This window comes from Scomber japonicus, chromosome 14, assembly GCF_027409825.1.
Source record: "Scomber japonicus isolate fScoJap1 chromosome 14, fScoJap1.pri, whole genome shotgun sequence".
NCBI classification, from domain to species: domain Eukaryota; kingdom Metazoa; phylum Chordata; class Actinopteri; order Scombriformes; family Scombridae; genus Scomber; species Scomber japonicus.
This window is the reverse complement of record NC_070591.1, coordinates 30,992,916-31,017,510: the sequence shown is the minus strand read 5'-3', so window position 1 is coordinate 31,017,510 and position 24,595 is coordinate 30,992,916. Positions and strand designations below refer to the sequence as shown.

Here is a 24,595-nt window from a genome sequence, read left to right as displayed (position 1 = left end):
TCGACGATTGTGCCGACGACTCTGGCGTATAATCTTACCGCATTTTATGCATTTACTTATACCAGGCACCACAGGCATGTAGTACAGCCATACTTTTGAGCATTTTGCCGGCATCTCGGAACCCTGACCAGCCAACTCCGCCACAGCTGCAGCTCAAAAAGCTTCCCGCTTTACCACCATACAAACCACTGTTGTTCCGATGGTGGACCAATCGCACGGCGCATTGAATCGAAGAACGACGATGAACGTGATTGGCTGCGAGCACAACCATAGAAACAGTCTTTTCCCCCCCTAGTTCTGGGTACAAAAAGAACCGATTGCAGGTATTGTTTAACAGGCACAGGCACCCTCATAAAGTTCTGTAGCCCAGGATCAACTCCAGATGAAGCGGAACTTCCATGCCATGGCTGAACTGCCCATGTGCACACCAAAATGCCTTCCCCTGACCTATTCCCCTTTCTAAACCACAAGCAATTCCATTCCATTGATGTCCAAGTCATTTCAGACCCAAAATACAACCTGCTGCATGTTACTGCTCAATGACCTGGGGGGAGTGCATAACATGTGTTGCAAAACAGCACAACTGAGATGTGTCTTGCGCAAGGAGCACATGGAGATGGATGGCTCTGGTAAGTGAACTGTCCACTCTTAATTTTCCACAATGCAAACTGACTGTTTATTACTTATATTCATTAATTGAAATATATGTGATCGAGGTTATGGTTTGGCTTCCTGGCTGATGATTCCCCTGGCCAACCCACAGATCAGACCAGGAGCGGACACACGGTCACCTGTGCTGTGATAGAATGCACCATCGGGGTCCTAAAAGCAAGATTTGTTTGCTATCTGTCTAAGTGTGGTGCACATTCTTTGCAGACATTTTAGATATCCTCTTGATTTTTCAGGACTGTGTCTGAAACCACCTGTGTCTGTGGGAGATGCCCCCCCGGCCAATGTTAACTGTGGCGTTTAATTAGGCTACACTACTAAATGAAGTGTTTCTGTTTTTCTATTTGTGAGAGAAGGACCTCATGCTCAGCACTTGTGAAGTTCTTTTTAGTTTTGTGTGCCATTTCTCTCCATGAATGGAGCTTCTCATGAATGGAATTAAATGTACTGTTCTCGGGAACGCATGTTCATTTAGAACAGATGGGATTCATCATGTTTACGCAGATCATTTACGACCCTTTCCTGACAGTACGAGTGTTTGGTGAATCTGACATGACATACTTGTACAGGTCCACCTCACGAAGAAAGTATGGTAAATTTAAGACAAGAGTATGAAAATGTTCTTGCATATCCCAATGTGCAGGATAAATGAAACAAGGTATGGCTGATGAGACTGATACAGGACAGGTGTGAAGGCTGAGGAAAAAGCACTGAGGGCAGGGCTAATGAACATGGTGCTGAGCAGGTGTGAGGAGGAGTACCCGAACTCCTGAGGAGTAACGGACCATGCACGGAAAACAGAGCAAACCAGAACCCAGAAAACACAACATCATGAGCTAATCAAGAGTCCAAGAAAGTCCTTCAAAGAAAAGTCAAGTAAAAGAAATGAGGAAGACCTAATGATCCAAAGACTTAGGCAACGTAATAATAACTCGGTAAAACCAAAAGAACAAAACCAGTTCCAAAACCACAAGCATATGACAAAATGACCAAGAATTTAAAGGATTCATTACAGATCTTAAGAAGAAACCAAAAATGATATGTATTTAAACATGTGGCTTAAGCCAGCACTTTGTTATGCAGATGACACACAGATATACCTAGCACTGTCTCCAGATGACTACAGTCCAATACAGTCATTGTGTCACTGTTTAGAGCAAGTAACTAATTGGATGAACCAAAATTTCCTTCAATTAAATCAGGACAAAACTGAGGTCATTGTTTTTGACAATAAAGAGAAGAGGATTGCTGTCAGTAAACATCTCGAGTCACTCTCTCTAAAAACTAGGGACCAAGTCCGAAACCTTGGCGTGCTGATAGACTCAGATCTGACCTTCAGCAGTCATATCAAATCAATCACCAAAACAGCCTTCTATCAGCTTAAGAACATATCCAGAGTGAAGGGTTTTATGTCTCAAACAGACCAAGAGAGGTTGATTCATGCTTTCATCTCAAGTAGACTCGACTACTGTAACGGTCTTCTGACTGGACTCCCACAAAAAAGCATTAAACAGCTGCAGCTCATGTCCTTTTGCACTCTATGTCCTTTTAATGATTTTAAAGCTAATTTATTATTTTATGCTGCAATCTTATATTTAATGCTTTATTCTAGCATTTTATTTATGTCTTTCTATTTTTCTGTACTTTGTTTTTATTATGGGGGGTGGGGTGGAGGGGTTAATTGTATGTTTTAATGTTTCTGTTTTATGTAAAGCACATTGAGTTGCCATTGTGTATGAAATGCGCTATATAAATAAAACTGCCTTGCCTTGCCAAACTGCCTTTGCTATTACAGGTTATGATAGTGTATATAGAGGAGAAGGCAGTGGAGGAGGATGTGTAATATTTGAATTATTGTTGAGTGTGGAAGAATGGTATAGGAAGATTATAGTAATGGTCTTTTACTAGTGCTGATTGGGAGAAATTTTGATCATGAAATGGGGGGGAAATTATATTAATGATGATGCTAAGAATTTCAATCTTTCTGTTTATAAAGCTATTTTAGAGGCTGCAAAGAAGTCCATTCAGAAGTAGAAAGGTAAGCAGAAAAAGGGATTGTACCATGGTGGACAAAGTATTGTGATAAAGCAATTGAGTCTCAAAATAAAACTTTTAAAATGCTGAAAAGAACAAACAAACGTTAAAATGTTAATGAATTCACAGTTTAGATCAGTGACGAAGGGAATACTTGTCACTTGAAGATTTCTTTAAAATATTACTTGTAATCTCTTAACTTTATTACCTCTCTCTCTAAAGCGTACTTATTGCAATACAGTAACACATGATCCACTGTTTCTTGTTCTCCACAACACTCACACCTTCCATCATTATGCGCAGCAATAAAAACTACAGTGCATTAAATCCTTAAATGCATTAAGGACATAAAGGCCTGGATGACCTGCAACTTCCAGTTATTAAACTCAGAAAAAACTGAAGTTATTGTGCTTGGCCCTAAACACTTTAGAAATTCATTATCAAATGAAATAACTACTCTGGATGGCATTACTCTGGCCTCCAGCACCGCTGTAAGGAACCTAGGAGTTATATTTGATCAGGATTTGTCCTTTAATTCCCACATAAAACAAATTTCAAGGACTGCCTTCTTTCATCTGCGTAATATTGCAAAAATTAGACATATCCTGTCTCAAAATAATGCTGAAAAACTAGTCCATGCATTTGTTACTTCTAGGCTGGACTACTGTAATTCATTACTATCAGGCTGTCCTAATAAGTCTCTAAAGACTCTCTAGCTGGTCCAGAATGCAGCTGCTCGTGTTCTGACAAAAACTAGAAAGAGGGATCATATTACTCCCATCTTGGCTTCACTGCATTGGCTTCCCGTAAAATTCAGAATAGAATTCAAAATCCTCCTCCTCACCTTTAAAGCTCTTAATGGTCAGGCTCCATCATATCTTAAAGAACTGATAGTACCTTATGTACCTACTAGAACACTGCGCTCCCAGCATGCAGGTCTACTGGTGGTTCCTAGTATCTCTAAAAGTAGAACAGGAGGCAGAGCCTTCAGCTATCAGGCTCCTCTCCTGTGGAACCATCTTCCAGATTTGGTCAGGGGGGCAGACACCCTCCCTACATTTAAGAGTAGGCTTAAAACTTTCCTTTTTGATAAAGCTTATAGTTAGGGCTCTTTGAGCTCTTGGCTTATGCTGCTATAGGCTTAGATTGCCGGGGGACCCCCATGATGCACTGAGCTCCTCTCTCCTTCTCCCTCTCTCTCTCTCTGTCCATCTGTCTATATCCATTAACATTCATATTCTATTAATGCATTCAATAACCTAAACTTCTTCCCCAGAGTTGTCTGTGCTTTCTCGTCTCACAGATAATCTGGGCCTGTAGACGTCCGGATGACGGATTCCAGTCCCGGACCTTCTAGCTTCATTGTTGATTTTCACTGTGCTTCTCTCCTCTATCCATCCTTTCTCTCCTCTCTACCCCAACCGGCCGAGGCAGATGGCCGCCCACTTCTGAGTCTGGTTCTGCCTGAGGTTTCTTCCTGTTAAAAGGGAGTTTTTTCTCGCCACTGTTGCTCATGTGGGAATGTTGGGTCTCTTTAAAGTTAAAACCTGAAGAGTTCGGTTTAGAACCTACTCTATGTGGAAAGTGCCTTGAGATAACTTTGTTGTGATTTGGCACTATACAAATAAAGATTGATTGATTGATTGATACAGTGCTGTTCAGACCAGTATGTCTTATTTCATTCTCCAGATCCTGTACTCCCTACTAATGGTTTATATAAAAAAAGACATATTCCTTTACTTTCTTTGTTCTATTTGCTAATGTTTACAGTAATATTCAAAGCCTTTTTTGTTGCTTTATCTGCCCAGTCATTCCCATTAATTCCAATATGGGCAGTAACCCACACAGGAGAACCACTAGGGCTCCATCAAGGTGAGCCTGATGAAACAGCTTTCTTAGTCTCACCCTCTAGTGGTTCCTCCCTTTTACCTTCACAAACTTGGTACATCATTGTGCGCCTTTGTCCATCTAACCTCCACCCTGATTCTCACCCTATCCCTTCATCCCTTACCCTACACCCCTATCCCTTCATCTTGTCATCCCTCACTCCTCATCCTTAATCCCTTCACCCCTAAACCCTTCTACTTTTTGTTGCAATAAATCATTAAACTCATATCTAAGTTGGTGTGGTCATTGTTATTGTTATTGAAAGTAGGAGTAGCATTTACTGTACCAGAGTTTTATACCAAAGTAAGGAAAGTTTTAGTTTACACGGGCGAAATGCAAGACTAGTGAGTGAGGGCAATCATATGTTCAGATTCAAGCTCAGCATTAGCCAGTTTATGAAGACAGACCAGACATTTTGACAAAAGCACAACAAAATACAGAATTCATATGATGGGTCTGACAGTGATATTTCTTATAGATACAGGCACACATGGTGGTAAAGGAAATGAAAAGGTAGATAAGGTTGCAAAGGAAGCAGAAAAAATAATAAATAATGTTGATATAACAGTTAGCATAAATTAAGGGCATTATTAAGCAGAGATTGAAAGAAAGGGTTAGCAAAAGGAGAGAGGGTGAGAGTGGGAGAGATGGGGTGTGCAGGAAAGGACAGGAGAGATGAGACCATTTCAAGCCTCAGATTTTGACATACAGGATTAAATATTATAGCACGACTGATAATAGGAAAGCATGATACAGGCAGATGTGTAAAGTGTGGACAAGAGGAAACAGTAAAATATGTTATGGTACACTCAGGAAGAAAGAACTGAGGAAGAAAGAAAATATTATTCCAAAGCTCAGAAAGAAAAAGATAATCAATTTAATAGTTTACAAAATAACTCAAGAAGTGTCAATTCAATCAATTTTATCTAAAAAAAACCCCCCAACTAATTTGATTGAGAAGATACATGGAACATTTATCCATTATGCCATACGGGCACTGAATGTAAAATGAATGCATGACACACTCAAGTATTTTTTTAATTTTATTTTTAAAGACACCTCTTAACAGGTTTTAACTTAGGCTATTACAATGTTTGCTGCTGTTTTTCTGCTTCTTTGCACAATTGACAGTTGTATGTGTGGTTATGTTGTGTAGTGTAAGTGTATGTTTTTAATGTCTTCAGGATATGGTGTGAATTATTTGTATTTTGAATGTATTGGAGGAAGCAGAGGGCAAATTTCCACAGGGATGGACAATAAAGTCAATTCAAGATGTGATTGTTTTGCCTTTATTGTAAACACTATTAGATATTCTGATTCATACCAGTTGGCGGCGGTAATGCGCCAATACGTTGAACGCAGCTTCAAAACCGCGGATAAACATCAAGTAGAAGAAGAGGAACATCCACGAAGAAAGTTTATTTGGGGAAAAAAACACGAAGCAGGACTTCCGGCATGTGACGTGTCTGCCTGCCTCACAACCGGATGGTGATGCTGGGTAGATGTAGTTAAAACTACGAACAGCTGCAATAAAGAGTAGAAAGGTGGAGTGAAGACTGGCCGCTGTGAAGATGCTGCGGTGGCTGCTTGGAGCTGCGCTGCTGGCTCGGGCGGCCGGCTTCTACCTCCCTGGTCTGGCTCCTGTTAGCTTTTGTGAGGCTGGTAAAGACCAAGTACCAGACTGCAAGGTAAACACTACATGTCACAGTGCAACTGTTCACCAACAGATGCTCTCACAGAATGAACGAATAGCAAAACACAGTTCATTGTGTCAGCTGCTTTCTTATCAACACTAAGCATTAAATTGTGCATGCTAACGTTAGCCAAAAACAGTCAGCAAAGCTAATGGGTACTATGCTAACTAGCTAGCAAGCTATTGTTTAAATATGTCAAACTAGAGTCAACTTCATTAGTCTGGATATTATTATGAACATTATGAACAGGTATTACCGCTTTGTATCAGGCTTGTTTAGTGAAAATGTCAAATGAATTGTTCTCTCTCTGGTGCTGATACTGATCCCTCATGTATTCATGTTATTTTAAAAATGTAGGCTACAGTAAGAGCCTCAGTATCACACTTATTATTATAGTAAAAGCCTCACCATCACACTTATTATTGTAGTAGAAGTCAGTTATTGAGCCCAGCTGATGTTTAAGGATGATGTCCATTTCAATATTAGAGGGTTTAGAAACATCTGTTATGTAAATCAGCTGATATGATTGTTTAGAAATGCATAACATTATCAACAGTTTTTATGAAATTGCTTGCATTGCGAGTGCTGACTACAAATGCATTGAATGAGATATTATTGTATCAAAAATAAACTTGTTTTAATGTCAAAAACAACTCATACAGCATCTACAACACTGAACTGGAATTCTTCTCGTACAGTATACACTGAGTGAGAGTAACAGCAACAACACAGCTACTGTCAAGCTTACTGAAGTTATGTAAAGAGGAGACATGACTCATTCAAATAATGTATTTCACATGGAAATGAACACGTCACCACAGAGACATGCAGAAGATGCACAAACACTATGTTCCTCTGTAATAAAATGTGTATAGTGGTCAGCTCAGCTGTGGTGCTTTCATGGCACCCTGTCACATGATGTTTCTGTTCACTGAAATTTTCCTGCATTCAGTTCCAAAAAATGACATGATGTCATGCGTGTGATTTGGATGATGAATAAGGACTGGTATGTGTATGGAAATGGTGCAACAATTGACTGTTGACACAGAGTGGGATTCTGTTGGTCTGGACTGGTTTTCTGTGCTGATAGTAGCCTAGTTTGTTCCATTGGTACGTAAACACAGTTTTAACAGGAGGGGGACATTGTTGGAGGGGGAACAGACTTGGACATAACACTGGACCTCTTGTAGATCTCTGACGGGAGACATAAGGCATTTTAGTGCTGTTAAATAGGACATTTTCCTGGCCCCAAATTAGGCAGAGGTGTGGGACCCTGTAGTTTAAAACCATTTGTGTGTGAGTGTGCATGTGCCTTCTTCTGGCCCAACCCAGTTGTTGTAGTTGGTTTGATTTCATGATGTTGATCAATATGTCAACTGTATGAAGTTGTCTGTGTGTTGAAGTAGCAGCCTGGAGCCAAGCAATCAGCCTGTTCTGAACAAGTACATTTTGAACTGGCACTGACCTAGTAATACTAAAATAATGATGAAACACATTAGAATAATGTGTGCTTTCCATTCTGCTCATTTCTGCCTCCTCCTATCCTCACTCCTACGTCCTCCGGCTGTGACCCTGAAACTGATCTCCCTCCATCATCATGGAGGATATTCCAATCCCTTTAAATGCATCTCAGAGGACATGAGCAGCAGATGGTATCCTCTGTGGAAGTCTTTTACTGGATTGATTGGTCAGCTGATCTGATAAAACACAGCAGGAAAACTAGCTGTGGACCAGGAATGATGAGGAATGCACCAACAGCACACATGGATTCATAAAAGTGTGTGCAGAATTTGAATCATAAATTTAAGATAAAAACATGTCAAAGTCTTTCTTAATAAATTCTACATGAATTTTAAGTTTCATGTAGAGAGTGTAAACTTTATATTAAATATTAAATTCATTACAATATTACTGTTTAATCATTTTCTACATATTGATAGCGCACTTCTTCATATTTGACAGTTGACACACAGCAGTGTGTCATGAGTAGTTGTGACAGCGTAGTGAGAGGACATCACACATGGTGAATTCAATTCCTTCATCCTTTGCTTTTCTCTTTGATCCTCGCTGGGAGGAGCTGACACACGAAGGAGACACTTTACTCGCATAGAAAGAACTCAGTAACTCCTCCATTTCCAAACACAGTGCAACAGTGTGTCTATTGGCTGAGTTGAACGAAGGTGAAACCACTTGAGCTGAGCCTGTTGCACCCAAACAGGAAACACACTTGAATTTAACCATCGGACAGCTTCAATAGACTTGAATAAGAATCGGAAGAAGTATTTGTAACAGTGTGTTTTAAAAGTTTATTGCGCTGTTAACAGTGGAATCACAGCGCTCTCTAGTGGACAAACAATCTAATCGCAACACTGATAATAAAAGAGCTCAAGCACTTACAGTATGTGTGACTTTCCATTGCTTACATTTTTTGTCACTTTTTGGACGTCAAATGTTGTTTCTGATTTCTCTACAAAAAGCTTAAATAGACCTGATAATAATGACCAGCTGATGTACAGGACAGGCTCTGCTTTATAATACAAAGAGCTTATCAGAAATGATTACGTTATTTCATTCTCTAAAATGCTGTGATTTACTTTTTGCATCTTGAAACCCAACAGGGACAGAGTGGGACAGACCTGCCTTCTGTGACTCACTGGTCCAGCAGCACCATTATAAAAAACCCAGCACACAGTTCAAATGTTTAAATGGTTCAAATTATTCAGACTGAGCAGAAAACACATACAAAATAACACTTTTTTTGAGACATGTTAGATTGTGTGTTATTGGCTTTAGATTCAGTATTCACAGTACAGTACATGAAAGCATTACACAGTCACATGATTTAAAACAACTGCTTCACCCAAACATGAATAAACACTGCACAGCTGTAGTGAGAACATACAGTATGTGTTACCTTTATGTTAACATGTTTGTGTCCTGTTTGTTTTCCTGCAGTCAGTCATTGAGCTGTTTGTGAACAGGCTGGATTCAGTGGAGTCTGTTCTGCCTTATGAATACACTGCGTAAGTAGCACTGTTGGACTTTTTTCATTTCATCCTCCTTTTGTGTCATTCCTTTCATTAATTATGGTTATGAACATTATGAACTTTCTAAAGATAGTAAAATGTAATTTGGAACTTTCTTATTCATCATACTCAAAGTGACAACAAAAATTATAATGAGTGTTTATTCAGTTATTGGATAACACCTGCTTTGGCATCAGAACTGTTGAAAATGTTCAACATGATTAAACAGCATCATGCAGAGTCAGTAGTTTTTTTCCATTCAGTGTTGATTTAAAGTGCACTGCTCAGGTTCACTGGCTGTGAACTTGTAGGTTTGTTGCTCTCTTTGGACAAGTAGTTCAGAGGTAATCCAGTCTGCTTCTCATTTGTTTGTTCTCTCCATCATCTAGAACATATACACGTTATCTGATTGAGGAGAATGCTGTGTCACACTTTCCTTTGTTTGTGCAGGTTTGACTTTTGCTCTGAGAAAACCATGAAACGACCATCAGAGAATCTGGGTCAGGTTCTTTTTGGGGAGAGGATCGAACCCTCACCATACAAGGTAACACACATGACCAGAAACACACAGGCACACACATAATATTGATGTAATGACTGACCTGTAAAACAAATATATAGTTACATTTACAGGAACTGCTCACAAGGAAAACACATATGGAAAATATTTAAATTAAGAGTTATACAGCATTATATGTCATTGTCCAATAAATAAACTCAGCATAAACAGATGGGTTTGACGGGATCAGTTTAAATTCAACATAGAAAAAGATTACGCTAACTGAATTGGTGATTAGATACTAAATAATCTAGTTTGATTTTCATAAAGGAGATTATTTACCATCACCATGAAAGTGAAAAGGCTTTTTTACAACTTGGTGCATAGAACAGTTTTTGTGCACACAGTATTCATTATGCCGTTCACACATTTCTTTAAAAAAAAAAAAAAAAAAAAAAAAAAAAAGATCAAACAGTGGTTTAGAATAATTAAAAAACATAATATTAACCATTACCAGGAAATAGGGATATCAGCCAAAAGAGAAGAATATATTAGAGATATTAAAGAGAAGAGGGAGAGGAACTGTAGCTTATGTATTGAATGCATTTGTGTGTATGTGTTATTTTAGTTTTATTTTCTTATGTCTTATACATTTTTACTCAATTTAAATCAAACCATGTTCAGAGTATCTCTTTAAGCTACGAAGGTTTCATACATATGTTCAGGCTTCCTTGAAGAGGATGATGTGTGTTATTATTACACCTCTGTCACACATCTTAACCACAGGACTAATGTTGGCCTATGTTTATGGACAAGATAAAGGTTTCAATCTGACATGATTATTATTTTTCAGTGTCAAATTGAAATTCATTCATTCAGTTTTGTTGTAATATCTTCATAGTTAGTTTCTTTCTTTCTCTTATGTTTGAAAGTGTATTGGCTTGATTAAAGGTGTAGGACTAGAAAAGCTTCTTCATCCTACACCCTTTCAAACATTGAAAGGTTATTATTTATTTTAACAAAAATAATTTTACTGTAATTTGTATTTTATTATATTTCACTGTCTATATATTTTCTGTTGTTATTTTAACATATTGAAATAAACAAATATAATAAAATTGTGGAGAATAACACATTTTTGTTATGGATGATAGAAAAAAAACAGAACTGTGTTCTGTTTGTCAGTTTGATTTCAAGAAATCAGCCGTGTGTCAGAAGGTGTGTACCAGAAAATACGACACCAACAACTTATCAGACAAAGCCAAGCTAGACTTCCTCAAGAAAGGCATGTTACTCAACTACCAACATCACTGGTATGTATGATTCACTGACATGCAGCCAATCACCACATATAGACTGAAGATTGTGACAGCGTTGTATTGATTTCCTATGTAAACTGGAAGAATGGATCCTGAGGAAAAAAACAGCACAATCAGGCCTCTATAACCAAGAGCAATTATTATTTCACTCTATAAAAATGTATTTGAATCACTCCACAGTTCCATGTTGAGTCTTATGATGCATGACATGACTGTATAGAGTTATTTTTCTTCTTCTTCCTTCTCTTTATACATCCATGATGTGGACTAGGACTGATTAACTGTGTATTGTTTTTGTTACTGCTATGTCTGATTGGCACTTTTGTATTTTCTGGCTCTTTAGTTGTGAAACTGTATGTTCTTTTAACTGTATATGTTTTAGGATTTAATCTTAATGTTCTTTATGTGGGGATAATAAAGGTTACTCTACTCTACTCTACTCTACTCTGTTAACTTTACTCTACATCAGTTCTGACTCAAAAGTGTTACATGGTGTAGAAGAGATGTGATTACTTACTATCTACATGCAAACTAGCATTTTACAGTTGTTATTTTGAGTATTTTAGTGCAACATTTGTGAGCAAGTATTTATTTGTAAGAAAGTATTGTGTGGACCAAACAGTGACATTTACTTGCAAATGCATACATTAGTGAGCATCACAGTCGTGTGTGTGTGTGTAGGATTGTGGATAACATGCCGGTCACCTGGTGTTATGATGTTGAAGATGGACAAAAGTTCTGTAATCCTGGTTTCCCAATTGGATGTTACGTCACAGAGGCGGGACGTCCCAAAGATGCCTGTGTGGTCAATGTAAGTGTGTTACACCAACTTAAACACATTCAACTAACATTCTTCCTCATGTCTGTATAAAACCAACAATCTTTTACATTTTTATAATTACATTACAGTGTTAAATAAATACATTTGTGTATGATAGTCTTTCTTAAACTAACAAGGTGATGTTATTAGCCTGTCTGTTTGAACTTTTCAGTCTTGGTTTTATTTTCCAGTCTAACTTTAATGAAAAGGATGCTTTTTACATCTTTAACCATGTGGACATCACCATACATTACCACATTGTCGAGCATGAGCAACTCGGAGCACGATTGGTTGCTGCCAAGATTGAACCAAAAAGGTAATGAATGACAGTTTTCGCTGATAGAGTTTGTTGTTGGGGATGTTTTTCACATTTGACCAACTGTAGAAGCTTTTATGAATGTTACTGTCACCTTCCACTCCTAAAAACTAGGAGAATAGTTTGTTATTGATTTATTTTGTATGCAAGTTAGACAGCTGTGAGCTTTGCATTGATCTGGAATCTGTTTCCTCTTGCTCTGCTCAGCTATGAAAATCCAAATGATGACAATCCTGACTGTAATGGAGGACCAAAGCTGCTGAAAAACAAACATACAGGAGAGTTTAAGATCCCATACACCTACTCTGTCAACTTTGTGGTTAGTACACTCATATAGTATAATATAACTGATGCTAAAATTAGGAGAGCGTGGCTTACAAGGCAAAGGGACTGATGCAGTGTAAAAGTGTCACATTTTTTCACTTTTGTGTGAAAACATGGTTTTAATGCTTCAAAAATGGCACCAACCGATTTTTACCGCTAATTGACTGCTAAAAAATCAATGTAATATGTGACATTATTATTATTATGATTATCCAAAATATACTGATGAAACATTTAAATATATAAATATGAATGAATGTAAGTGAATAAACACAAGTGTATTTGTTTGTAGGAGGACAAAAATATTCGCTGGGCATCTAGATGGGACTACATCCTGGAGTCAATGCCTCACACAAATATCCAGTGGTTCAGGTAACACACACACACACACATACTCACACAACACTGACATCCACTGATATGACATTTATTTTGTGCCAGGATTTTCAGTTCAGATATAAATGATTGACTTATCTGTCCATTTGCATCAAGTGATTTGTTTGGTGAATAGAGAGCGTGACTAATCCTTCATGCCTTGTCACTGGACCTGGAAGCTTAAAGTTTAGGGCAATATGATGTCACATTATTAAAATTCATGTTGATGAATCATTCAAAACATTGCTGATGGAGCTCCATCCACTGGGCTCCACACCACAATACAGATTCAACATGAATGAATGTGAGCTTAGGCTTGCAATCTACATTTAGAAAAAAATTCTTATGACTTAAGAGAACACTTGTTGTGGATCTTGGCTCTATAATAACATCATACTAATACATTATGTTTTTTTTCCCCCAGTATAATGAACTCGTTGGTGATCGTGTTGTTTCTGTCTGGAATGGTAGCCATGATAATGCTGAGAACCCTGCATAAAGACATCGCAAGATACAATCAGATGGACTCTGTGGTGAGTTTGTGTGTGTATCACTGACAGGAACTCTGTAGTCAGTTCCATATTTACAGCAATGATCACCTATCTATCTCATGTCTGCTCATACTTTTTGTTCTCCAGGAAGATGCTCAGGAGGAGTTTGGGTGGAAGTTGGTCCATGGAGATGTTTTCCGACCTCCCAGGAAGGGAATGCTGCTGTCGGTTTTCCTCGGCTCTGGAACCCAGATCTTTATCATGACCTTTGTCACACTCTGTATGTCTCTCTTATCTTTATGATTGTTTATTAGAATTACAAATCAGTTACAGATGCCAAACTAGAACCTTCTTATAGGTTTCATGCTTCACTACTTGCTCTTTACATGATGTCATCATTCCTGTCTTTCTTCTATCCACTATTGTTGTTGTACAGGTTTGATGCTCTCTCACTCTGTCTTGCCTGATTAAGTTAAAAAAGTTCAACATCTCACAGCATCAAGCAGTTGAGACAAATCAACAATTTAAACTGAAAGAGGAAGTTGATTGAAAAACATTTTCACTTGCCCTTCTATCCTGTTTGAAACTTAAAATCACTGCCTTCTGGGGATGTAGTTGTAATAGAGTTCAGGAACTGTATTCATAAAAGTCATGAAGAACTTTGTAAATCATCATTTTAATTCTTTAATGACTATATTTATAAACTGGTAAAAAAAAAAGTCCTGTATAAGTAAATCTCTAAGTGTTTTACTCATTCTAACTGTAATTTCTAATATGTAATTGAGACATCTCTTCCTTGTCCACAGTCTTTGCCTGTCTTGGGTTCCTCTCTCCAGCAAACCGCGGCGCTCTGATGACCTGTGCTGTCGTTCTCTGGGTTCTGCTGGGAACTCCGGCTGGTTATGTAGCTGCCCGCCTCTACAAATGTAAGTGAGAAAGGATTCAGGGAAGTGTTCTATGTTGGAAAGGAAATAAAGGAATAAGACCAAAAAAAAGAAGCTACCAACTATGTTCATAATCTAGTATTCTGTTCATTTTGTGTTATTGTAAGACTATTCATACATGCTGCAGTCTGTACAGGATGTGCTTTTCACTTTCAGTTGATTTAGTGATGGATCCTCTCACTCTTTGTCTTTCTATTTGGTTCATTGTCAGCTTTTGGAGGAGAGAAGTGGAAGACCAATGTTCTCCTGACAGCCTTCCTCTGTCCTGGGTAAGACATTAAAGGTCTGATTTACTAAAGGTCTGCGTGTGTAAAAACGTGTGCAATCTTGACATCACCTGCAAAAAATGTGCAAGTTGATCTACTAACGTAGTGTGCTGAGGTTTGCGTCTTGCAACTGTGCAAGAGTGCACGCTGTCCATTTAGTACATTTTCCATAATAAATATGTAATGAGGCGTTTCAACCCCAGTGTGTAAAATACAGGGAGGAGAAAATGCAAATATGTTATTTAGCACACACATTGTGATTTACTAAACCTGAAGGTAATTTTACTGACGGAAACTGCTTCTATAAATAATACCTTTTTGAAGGGCAGGTATTAACCAGCTGCACACAAATGACTTCTGTTACTGTGGAGACGAGGAGACGGAGGCACAATGACAGAATACACACAGGATGTAGTTTTTCCACCTGTGTTTATAATTTTGGAGTGGAATATTTTTGAATTTACTAACAGCATTTACTTCGTCACAAATACTCTCCCATATGTGGATTTTTCTGGTAATATTAGTTTTTGTTATAACTCAATATATTAGTTAACCTCTTCCACTAGAACCCCCATTTAAATACTGCTGTCTGCACCTGTTTTCATTTACACAATTATTCTTAGTAGATCACCTGCAAATCGCACGCAAATGAAAAGCACAATCCATTGCACCATGCACGCTATTTAGTACCCACTATTTGGGATCTTAATAAATCAGGCCTTAAGTCCACTTGTATCCTCTCTCTCTCACTCATTATCTCCTCCACCTCACTTTTTCCTCCATCTCCTCTCAGGGTGGTGTTTGCAGATTTCTTTGTGATGAACCTGATCCTGTGGGGTGAAGGCTCTTCAGCAGCCATGCCGTTTGGGACCCTGGTAGCCATACTGGCTCTGTGGTTCTGTATCTCAGTGCCACTTACATTCATAGGAGCATACTTTGGCTTCAAGAAGGCAGTAAGTCAATCTAAACACATATACTGTACGTCATTTAATACCTTATAATGCATACTGGTGTGTATCTGACAGTTTGACCCCCCCTCCCTCTTTCTCCATGCTGTGACTGGTGGTTCAAGGGTATTGAGCATCCTGTTCGGACCAATCAGATTCCTCGTCAAATTCCCCAGCAGTCATTCTACACAAAGCCATTCCCTGGTATCGTCATGGGAGGAATTCTTCCTTTCGGGTGTATATTTATTCAACTGTTCTTCATACTAAACTCCATCTGGTAAGAATGATGAACACTGTTGAGTTTAAAATGGGAACGTGGTAGTGACACGGCTCACCACCTCTTAAAAACCGTGTAAAGTGAATTCAGACATTTTCTTCTAAACACATTAAATAGGTCAAAAATGTATTTCTAAAAAAGGTGTAAAAAGCATTTCAACCATTTAGATTTGAATTGTGGAGCTAGGCTTCACAAACTGTGTTTCAAAATTTCGGTGTTCAGGATGTCAGAGGTGGTGACTTTGATTGACAGGTGAAACTTGGTAGGGGGCGAGGTTTCAGCGGACGCGGTGGGCACTCCCACAGCGTTTGGTAGCAGAGAAAAAGGTTGATTTTTACACAACTTTGAAGCCTAATTTCATATATTTGGCGATTTTATTTTAATCATTCAAATTTGGCAGGTATCTGTGGTATGTCAAACTCAGAACACATATTTATTCTTACTTTACACGGACTTTAAAACACATGAACAGGTACTTTAGACATACAAAAAACAAGCAGCTTAAGCAGAAACAGTTTTTTTGCATATCAAAATGAAAATAAAAAGATCAAAACACCTGCTGCTCCTATAGACAGTCAATATAATATGCTGTTGTGAGTGAGGCTGTCTCTGATCTGTCTTCACAGGAGTTAATGCAGCTCTACCAAAAAAAGAATACAATCAAATAAGATATTCATCCAGGTGTTTTTTTTTTATAATAATTTAATCATTTGTTTCATACTGCTGTCCTCAAGAGTTTCAGGCTAAAATACTACATGTCATTCATACATCATTTTGTTATAGTTGTACTGTTTACATTTCCTCAATGACTATTTAGTCAGTTAGAATTTAGCCAAATGTAGTAAATGAAATGGTTATTCATACTAAATGTAACATTGTGGGAACTCCAATCACATTTCTGTATTCTTCTTTGTAAAAAAAAGACACACATCAACCACAAGGGAGTGCTATAATAAAAGATAACTAGGTTTTGTTCATAACTGACTTACCAGTAATGGACATGTGGTGGATGGCTCACCATTTCCCCATTTTCTTTTTTCTGTGTATGATTTATTTGTGAGATTTTCAATATACAAAAAACATGTACAGAAGACCTCCTAACAAAGGATAAAATGCAAAATGTACCCTCCCTCCCTTCCCACCCCTTCAAATATACAATGACAAAAACAAGGTAATGAAAAAGACAAAAAAAACAATATATAGTCAAACAAACAAACGAACAACAAACAACAGAAGAAAAATAATATTAATAAATAAAAATTAAATAAAAACAATGCGCAAAAAAGGTATTAACAGAGGAGGTGTGATACTAGGCAGACGGTTTTAGATATATCAGTGTGCACACCTACACTCACACACAAGGTAAATACAAACTAAAAAGAAAATGAGAGTGAATAAGTAGATCAGATAAAACTATTATGCTGCTGATATGAGGAGAATCGAATTTGGTTAGATGGTGTAGGGTTTAGGTGTGGCACAAGAGGCTGCTCAGTCATTTGGTACCTGACGTGAACTAAGAAGTGCTCCCAGATTTGAGAGAATTTTGCAATAGAACCACAAAGGGACTATTTGATTTCCCTTATATTCCCATATATTCAGATTAGACTGATGAATTAGAGACATGTCTCTGACATGTCTCCTCCTGTCCTCCAGGTCCCATCAGATGTACTACATGTTTGGTTTCCTATTCCTTGTCTTTATTATCCTGGTCATCACCTGCTCTGAGGCCACCATCCTGCTCTGCTACTTCCACTTGTGTGCTGAGGTAAACAGCATGATCACTTTCTCCTTTTTAAATCATCATCATCATCATTATCATCATCATCATCATCATCATCATCATGTTTCAATAATGATATTATTAACACAGGGCTGACTGTTAGGGTAAAGCATAATTCATAAGCAGAAAGTATCATTTACAGAATTACATAATTTATCTGCAGTGACTGTTTAATTAAATGTGCAGTTTAATTGCAGTATGAATACAATAGAAATGGACAACAATGAATCAAATAGATGTGTGTGTATTTGCACGTGCTGAGGTCTGAACCCCAATCATTCAGAAGAAGTCAGAGATTTCTTACTGGATGATAGACCAACTGAGCAGTGGCACCTTTAACCCAGTTCACATCAAAGATTCACAACGAGACCAGTTGAAGCTTGCATCTAGTTAGAATGCACCAGTCTGCAAAATCTGCATCTAACTGGCTTTTTAGGCTTTTTCTGTAGCTGGATATAATGTAGCCTATAGTGATGATGAGTTGGCTACAGCTCCTTTTCTAAGATTGATGAAATGACATAACATGAAATAAAACGAGACGGTCGAGGCTGTCTTTTCCTCAGGCAACAACTGCTCAACTTTTGATAAGCTGACAATTTGCTTACTTTACCAGCTGACTTTCCTGCATGCTTATTGGCTGCTGAAACAGGTGTTGTGCTGGCTTCAGTGAGACAGACCAGTTCCCACCACTGCAACCTTTCCCCTAGAACATTGTAAAATGGTTTCATCTCATCATGAATCTTTGGTCTGACCTGAGCATTAGTGGTCTTTAGTAATGGGACCCTAACCCAGAGCACAATAGCAAAGCATAGGGCCATATAGCTGTCATAATATTAATATAGCTAGATCATTTTTTGAAAGAGGTGGCTCTGTATTCTAAAAAAGATATCCTTCATTAAAATGTTTCAGAATCATACACATATAGATCCACATGATAAATATAAGAAAAACACCATGTCATAAATGTTTTTTTAATATGTGATGGGTCTATTGGTCTATTTATCATGACTGCTCAGGTGCTCTCATATATATATATATATATATATATATATATATATATACTATTTGTCTATTTTCCAAATAATTATATTTTTGTTGATCACATATGGTTCATAGTACTAGTAATCATAATTTTGTATTTATGTATTCTTTTTTTTTTCTTCTTCTGTTGTTTGCACCTAAATGTACACCTGAAAAGTGTTGATTGGGTTTGGCACATGTGACTGTCAGGTGACCTGGGCCTTTTGTGAATTTGGACTATCTAGTTGAGTTTTATTTTGATAAGACGTCACACTGGCGATATCCTGTTGAATGTACCTGTTTCTTGCTTTTTCACAAGTGTTATTTGGTCCAGCTCCTGCTGTCTGTCCCTGGATGTGTGCACATCTACTTTTTTAGTCATTTAGTCTTGATGTGTTTCTACTTGTTTAGATTTGATTCTCCTATTCTGTATCAGTGTGATGGAATTAACACTGACCAGCACTGTTCATGGCTGTAGAAACCAGTCTCTCTCTAGTTTAGAAAACCGTGTGTTTCTCCTCCTCCTCTTCCTCACAGGACTATCATTGGCAGTGGCGTTCCTTCCTGACCAGTGGCTTCACTGCTGTCTATTTCCTGGTCTATGCCATTCACTACTTCTTCTCCAAGCTGCAAATCACTGGACTGGCCAGCACCATCCTGTACTTTGGATACACCATGATCATGGCTCTCATCTTCTTCTTGTTCACAGGTATGAGAGAGAGAGAGAGAGAGAGAGAGAGAGAGAGAGAGAGAGAGAGAGAGAGAGAGAGAGAGAGAGAGAGAGAGAGAGAGAGAGAGAGAGAGAGAGAGAGAGAGAGAGAGAGAGAGAGAGAGAGAGAGAGAGAGAGAGAGAGGAGAGAGAGAGAGAGAGAGAGAGAGAGAGAGAGAGAGAGAGAGAGAGAGAGAGAGAGAGAGAGAGAGAGAGAGAGAATGCTGGTATCTTTTCAAATGTGACTTATTTGTGCCATATGGATAGGACAGTTAAGGATAAACAGTATGTTGCTGCCAATTATTGCTCTGTTAATGAAATTACAGCCAATAATTATATCTGCTAATACTGAGACTTGGCTGATCTTAGGTCAATGTTAAATAGCTTCAGGGTGATATTCATATAATCTTTGTATTGTCTCTTCTATGCTCCAGTCAACAATCACAGTGTGGAAGTGGAACAAGTGATGCAGCTTGTCAAACAGCTGCAGAACACACATACAATATAAACATGCACAAATGTGTCTTTGACTTCTCCTTAGGACCGGGCAATAAATCAATATTATATCAATATTGTGATATTTTATAGATATTGCCTTTTAGATATCGCTGGTATTACCAATTTGAATACTGTAATATGGTGATATATATTACTACTGAGCTTAACATACTGTTCTATTATCTGTCTTTATCCACTAAATCATTATATCCACATTACTGATGATTATTTATCAAAAATCTCATTGTGTTAATATTTAGTAAAAGCACCAATAGTCATCTCTACAATATTGTCAAAATGTTGATATGAAGGTATTTGTTCAAAAATATTACATTTGATTCTGCCCTAGTTCTCCTCATATTCAATTCCCTGTCCCCTCTCATTTTACAGACATATAGAGCTTGTTATGCTAACAGTGAACAGTTATGAACAAGCTCAAAACAAATGCTAAATGTATGTACTGATAGAGTCTAATTAGTTATAGCTATGCATCTTAAAATGAGTTGAATTCCTGTAGACTTAGACTGAGAGTCCAGCAGCAAAGGGAGGATGAATGACGCCTCAGGCCAGTTTATATGTGGAGCACTGAGCTTGTGATTGGAGGGTCGCCTGTTCAATTTCCTGGACTGGCAGGATACATTTAGGTGGGGAAACATGCCCGCCACCTGCTCTAGTGGAGAATCTTGATCCTAGATTAATAAAGGTGAAACAGATTAGAATAGTTTTGTGTTGAGGCGAGCTGAGATCATATAGAAATGCCCCTCAGCCTCATATATATATTCTACTGTTTACTTCATTTAAGGTAGCTCTAATTAAAGTTTCTTTCTCTGTCCACAGGTACTATTGGCTTCTTTGCCTGTTTCTGGTTTGTTACTAAGATCTACAGTGTGGTCAAGGTGGACTGAAGAATCCAAACACACAACAGACTGTTGCTTTCTCTCATTGACCATTCAGCACTGTCAAACTGAACTGAACATTACATCCTGACTCGACACCTCCAAATTTCCTCAACCAGAGAGGAATCCGCTTCAGACACTTTTCTGTGTTTGGGTTGTAATTTTGTTCATACAGTATCTATCTGCATATAATCTGAATGAAATCAATCATAACCTCACAACCCTTTTCCCAGTATGTCGCTCATAGTTCATCCCAGGTCAGCGTCACACAGTACAGCTGGACTGTCCAGAGAGTGTCAGCTGTGATGTCACATTTTTAAGTTTTTTTTTATGATCCCTGCAGCTTGTGTTTGCAGATGAAGTTGGAAAGTGGGTGTGACAAAGCTGTGAGGATCTGCTTCTTAACTGTTACTTTCCTCTGAAATTATGTTTGTGTGTGAAATGTTCCCTTATTATTATTATTATTATTATTATTATTATTTTTAAACTATTAGTGTGTACATTTAAACACTGAATATGACTAAATGGGTCAACTTCCATTTTTAAAGGCTTCACCAAGTGCAGCAGATATATGAAGCCTACTTTTGTTAACATGTGAAGGTTTGGTATTATAAAGTTGAAGGAAACACTAATTCTACAAAGGCTGTGTGTTTTGACAGAAGCAGCCAATTCAAATAAAACAATTACAGTATGACAGCTTCCAAGTATTGTAATTCATAATAACAGGAAAGCCAAAGTCCAGTTCCATGAAGAGGAACACACAGCTGATGTGCTAACTCATCAGGATACACCATTGTAATGTTTAGCATCATCAACTTGTGTTAACTCATGAAAAGCAGCAGTTTTATCAAATATCTCCCCCAGGCAGGTGCTTCCCTGCTACTTATGTGTCTGTATGCTGTTTGCTATGAGCTCCAAATGAAATGATGGTCCTGTGTGTGTCTGTGTGTGTCTGTGTCTGTGTCTGTCTGTGTGGTTTGTCCTGACATTATAGGTTTCAGCTGGTCTTCAGATCTGTCCCAAGTGTAAGACTCCTGGGAGCTATAATTCTGTTGTTGTCTGATAAAATACGAGAATAATCAGAAGGTAGAGCATGTCGTCCACTAATCACACACAGGGTTGGCGGTTCGATCTCACTCCTCCTGTCCACAACACATGAAGCCCACATTCATTACTGATAGTCAGGCAGCACCTTACATGGTAACTTGCCCCTATCAGTGTGTGAGTGGGTGAATAAGAAGTGAATTGTAAAGGCTTTTATAATGCAACCATTTACCATTTGTTTAAATGAAGTTTGTAATCAGGTGTGAGCAGAACACACAGTAGTAGATACCCACTAAGCTCAGAATATGGGGTAGATGTGCCAATAGAAGACCATGTGAAAAAGGCTTCAATCTGTTATAATATCTCCTGCTTCTCATAATGAACTCCAGCAAGTAATGCAAACAAAGCAGCTGCAGCATACATAAAGTGCATTTTATAATCAAGTACCCTTCCTATTGTGTCTTGTTACAGTTTATAACAGGTTACATGCATTTCTCTGTACTGATCCAGAACTCTGCACACAGTTCTCTTACCAACATAGAGCTCAGCAGAATCCAAACTGTGCATCTGTACAAACGGTGTATCATCACACTGACATTAACACTGTCACTCATAACACAGTGATATAAAAAACAACCTGTAGCATTACAGTGTGTCACTGTGGTATTTGAAGGATCTTGTTTTATGTGTTTGGATAAACCAACATTGCATTACAACAAAAAGAATGAGCCTTGTTTACTGCACGGATTGTGCCGTATTACTGTATTTGTCACAGAAATGCAGCTCTATGCTTCAGTGGGCTTTTTTTTCCTAAAGTGATTCCACTAATGTAAAATAAACATGCATATATTCTAGAGGCCGACCCATACTGGAATTTTGGGGTCAATAGTGATATTAGGCAATTAAAAAATTCTGATATTGATATATTGGCCTATAATCTATATACAGAATATATATGTAAAAACACTTTTCAAATTTGACTGTGATATTTTACAGTGTAAGAATAAACATAGTTTTTCTAATATACATAATGTTTTCTAATATACATAATATATATTAAATGCATATAATGCATATACATAAAATGCAGCCTATATGTCTTTAAAAAATAAATATCGGCACATATCAGAAGGCATTAACATTGATACTGATATATATGTGATAATGCCGATAATCTTGGTTGACCTATTTATCAGTCTGGCTCTAATATATTCACATATGTATATGTATAGGAAAGCTACTGTTTATAGATACACATTAGGGCTGGTCATACTCATCACACTTCTGTCCTCATATCCATTTCATAGGAATCCTCCAGGAATGAAATGAGGTGCTCTGTTGCCTAATTAGTGGTTTCTGTACTTTCATTTTTCTATTTTCATATTTTTTCAATAATGGGTGTATCAGAATGCAGCACGGGTGTACACTGAGTGAGAAAACTCACTATTTTGCAATGAAAAGCATGGAGTATTGAGAAATGCATGTAATCAATTGTAAAAACCCTTTAAGTTCTGATGTCCTATAATGAAGTGAGAGACAAGGGATTGGACAGTTGGAAACCTCATCAGTTGGTCATCTCATCACTCCCAACCCAACAATACAAACTACATTATTAAGTAAGTCAGGATACATTTCCTCTCTTTGCTGTGAATGTAAAATCAGTTAAAGATGAAACATTCCCACTGTGAGACAAACTCACCTTTTCAGCTCATAGTAGGAGTGCATTTGTTCCTTTCTGTAGATGAACAGCAGGACAAGTATCAGAGGCTTTACTCTGACCTTCAAATGTGATGGTGTATGGAACATGTTTTGTAAATAACTAATGAATGTAAAAAAGAAAAAAATGGAGTTGGAACTGAAGAAATGAGACAGATGTAAGTGAATTGGTTTGTTCATTACCATGGAAACATATTCATGTGTTTTAAACTAAACTGGTTTGTCAGGGTTTTTTGTGTTATTAATCAGGTTGGTCTAATCAGGGTTTTTTTCTTCTCTCATTTGATTTCTTCAGTCTTTCTCTCTGCTCTCCTTCCTCTTACTCATTTTGTCTTGAAATACTTTCCAATTAAATGTTGAAAGTCATAAAAAGAAAAGTTCAGGTCTTTTTTTTTAGAAAAAAGGTTTAGTAAAAGTTTAATGTTAGGCATTTTCACCCTAACCTTGCCTGCTTCATAGTAGAAAGTGTTTTCATCTTATGCTGTCTGTGTTACTCTGTTGAAATACTGAATCGTGGCACAGCAGCAGGTTTTGTGCACATTCTACAGCTTCAGCTATGCAGTTGTTGAAAGAGAAAAACAGCTGTATCTGTGAGATGACACATGGCACAGAAATCAGAAAGGACATCACTCCTTGGTGTGTTTCTGTATATAAAACTAAAGAACGTGTGCAGGCAGCTTTTATGTCATTAATATAAAACTAAAAAGGGAGGGGGGGCCAAGACACTGGCAGACACTGTGGTACTCCACAGGTGATTGGTAGAACCTCAGAAAGGTATCCACCAACCTCAACCTGCAGGTTCCAACATCACAGTGTGCAACTCTTGTGGTTCTGCCAGTGTCTTGGTCCCCCTCGCTTTTTGTTCTATATTAATGACATAAAAGCTGCTTGCACACTATGGGGTGCCGTTTGTAAAGCGGCTCACGCTGAAAATAACAGCAACATTTTGTCACATTTAGCTTCAAACAATGTTTAAAAAACTGGTGTGAATTTTTGAGAGTCACTTTTTTGCACATTTACAACAATATTTGTCAATTTAGAGAT

The 24,595-nt window shown here is 37.8% G+C and overlaps 1 protein-coding gene across 1 annotated transcript; it reads left to right on the top strand.

The window, feature by feature from the left end:
• Positions 1-6,060: 6,060 nt before the first annotated feature.
• On the top strand, positions 6,061-22,708 carry tm9sf2 (transmembrane 9 superfamily member 2). The gene is made up of 17 exons (XM_053333052.1): positions 6,061-6,278; positions 9,240-9,307; positions 9,761-9,854; positions 10,995-11,122; positions 11,810-11,939; positions 12,140-12,264; positions 12,472-12,583; positions 12,881-12,960; positions 13,388-13,496; positions 13,602-13,734; positions 14,261-14,380; positions 14,610-14,667; positions 15,458-15,617; positions 15,737-15,888; positions 17,542-17,653; positions 19,226-19,397; positions 20,733-22,708. The coding sequence occupies exons 1-17, from the start codon at positions 6,162-6,164 to the stop codon at positions 20,798-20,800; spliced, it is 1,938 nt and encodes a 645-aa protein (XP_053189027.1). The 5' UTR covers positions 6,061-6,161; the 3' UTR covers positions 20,801-22,708.
• The last annotated feature ends 1,887 nt before the right edge of the window (positions 22,709-24,595 follow it).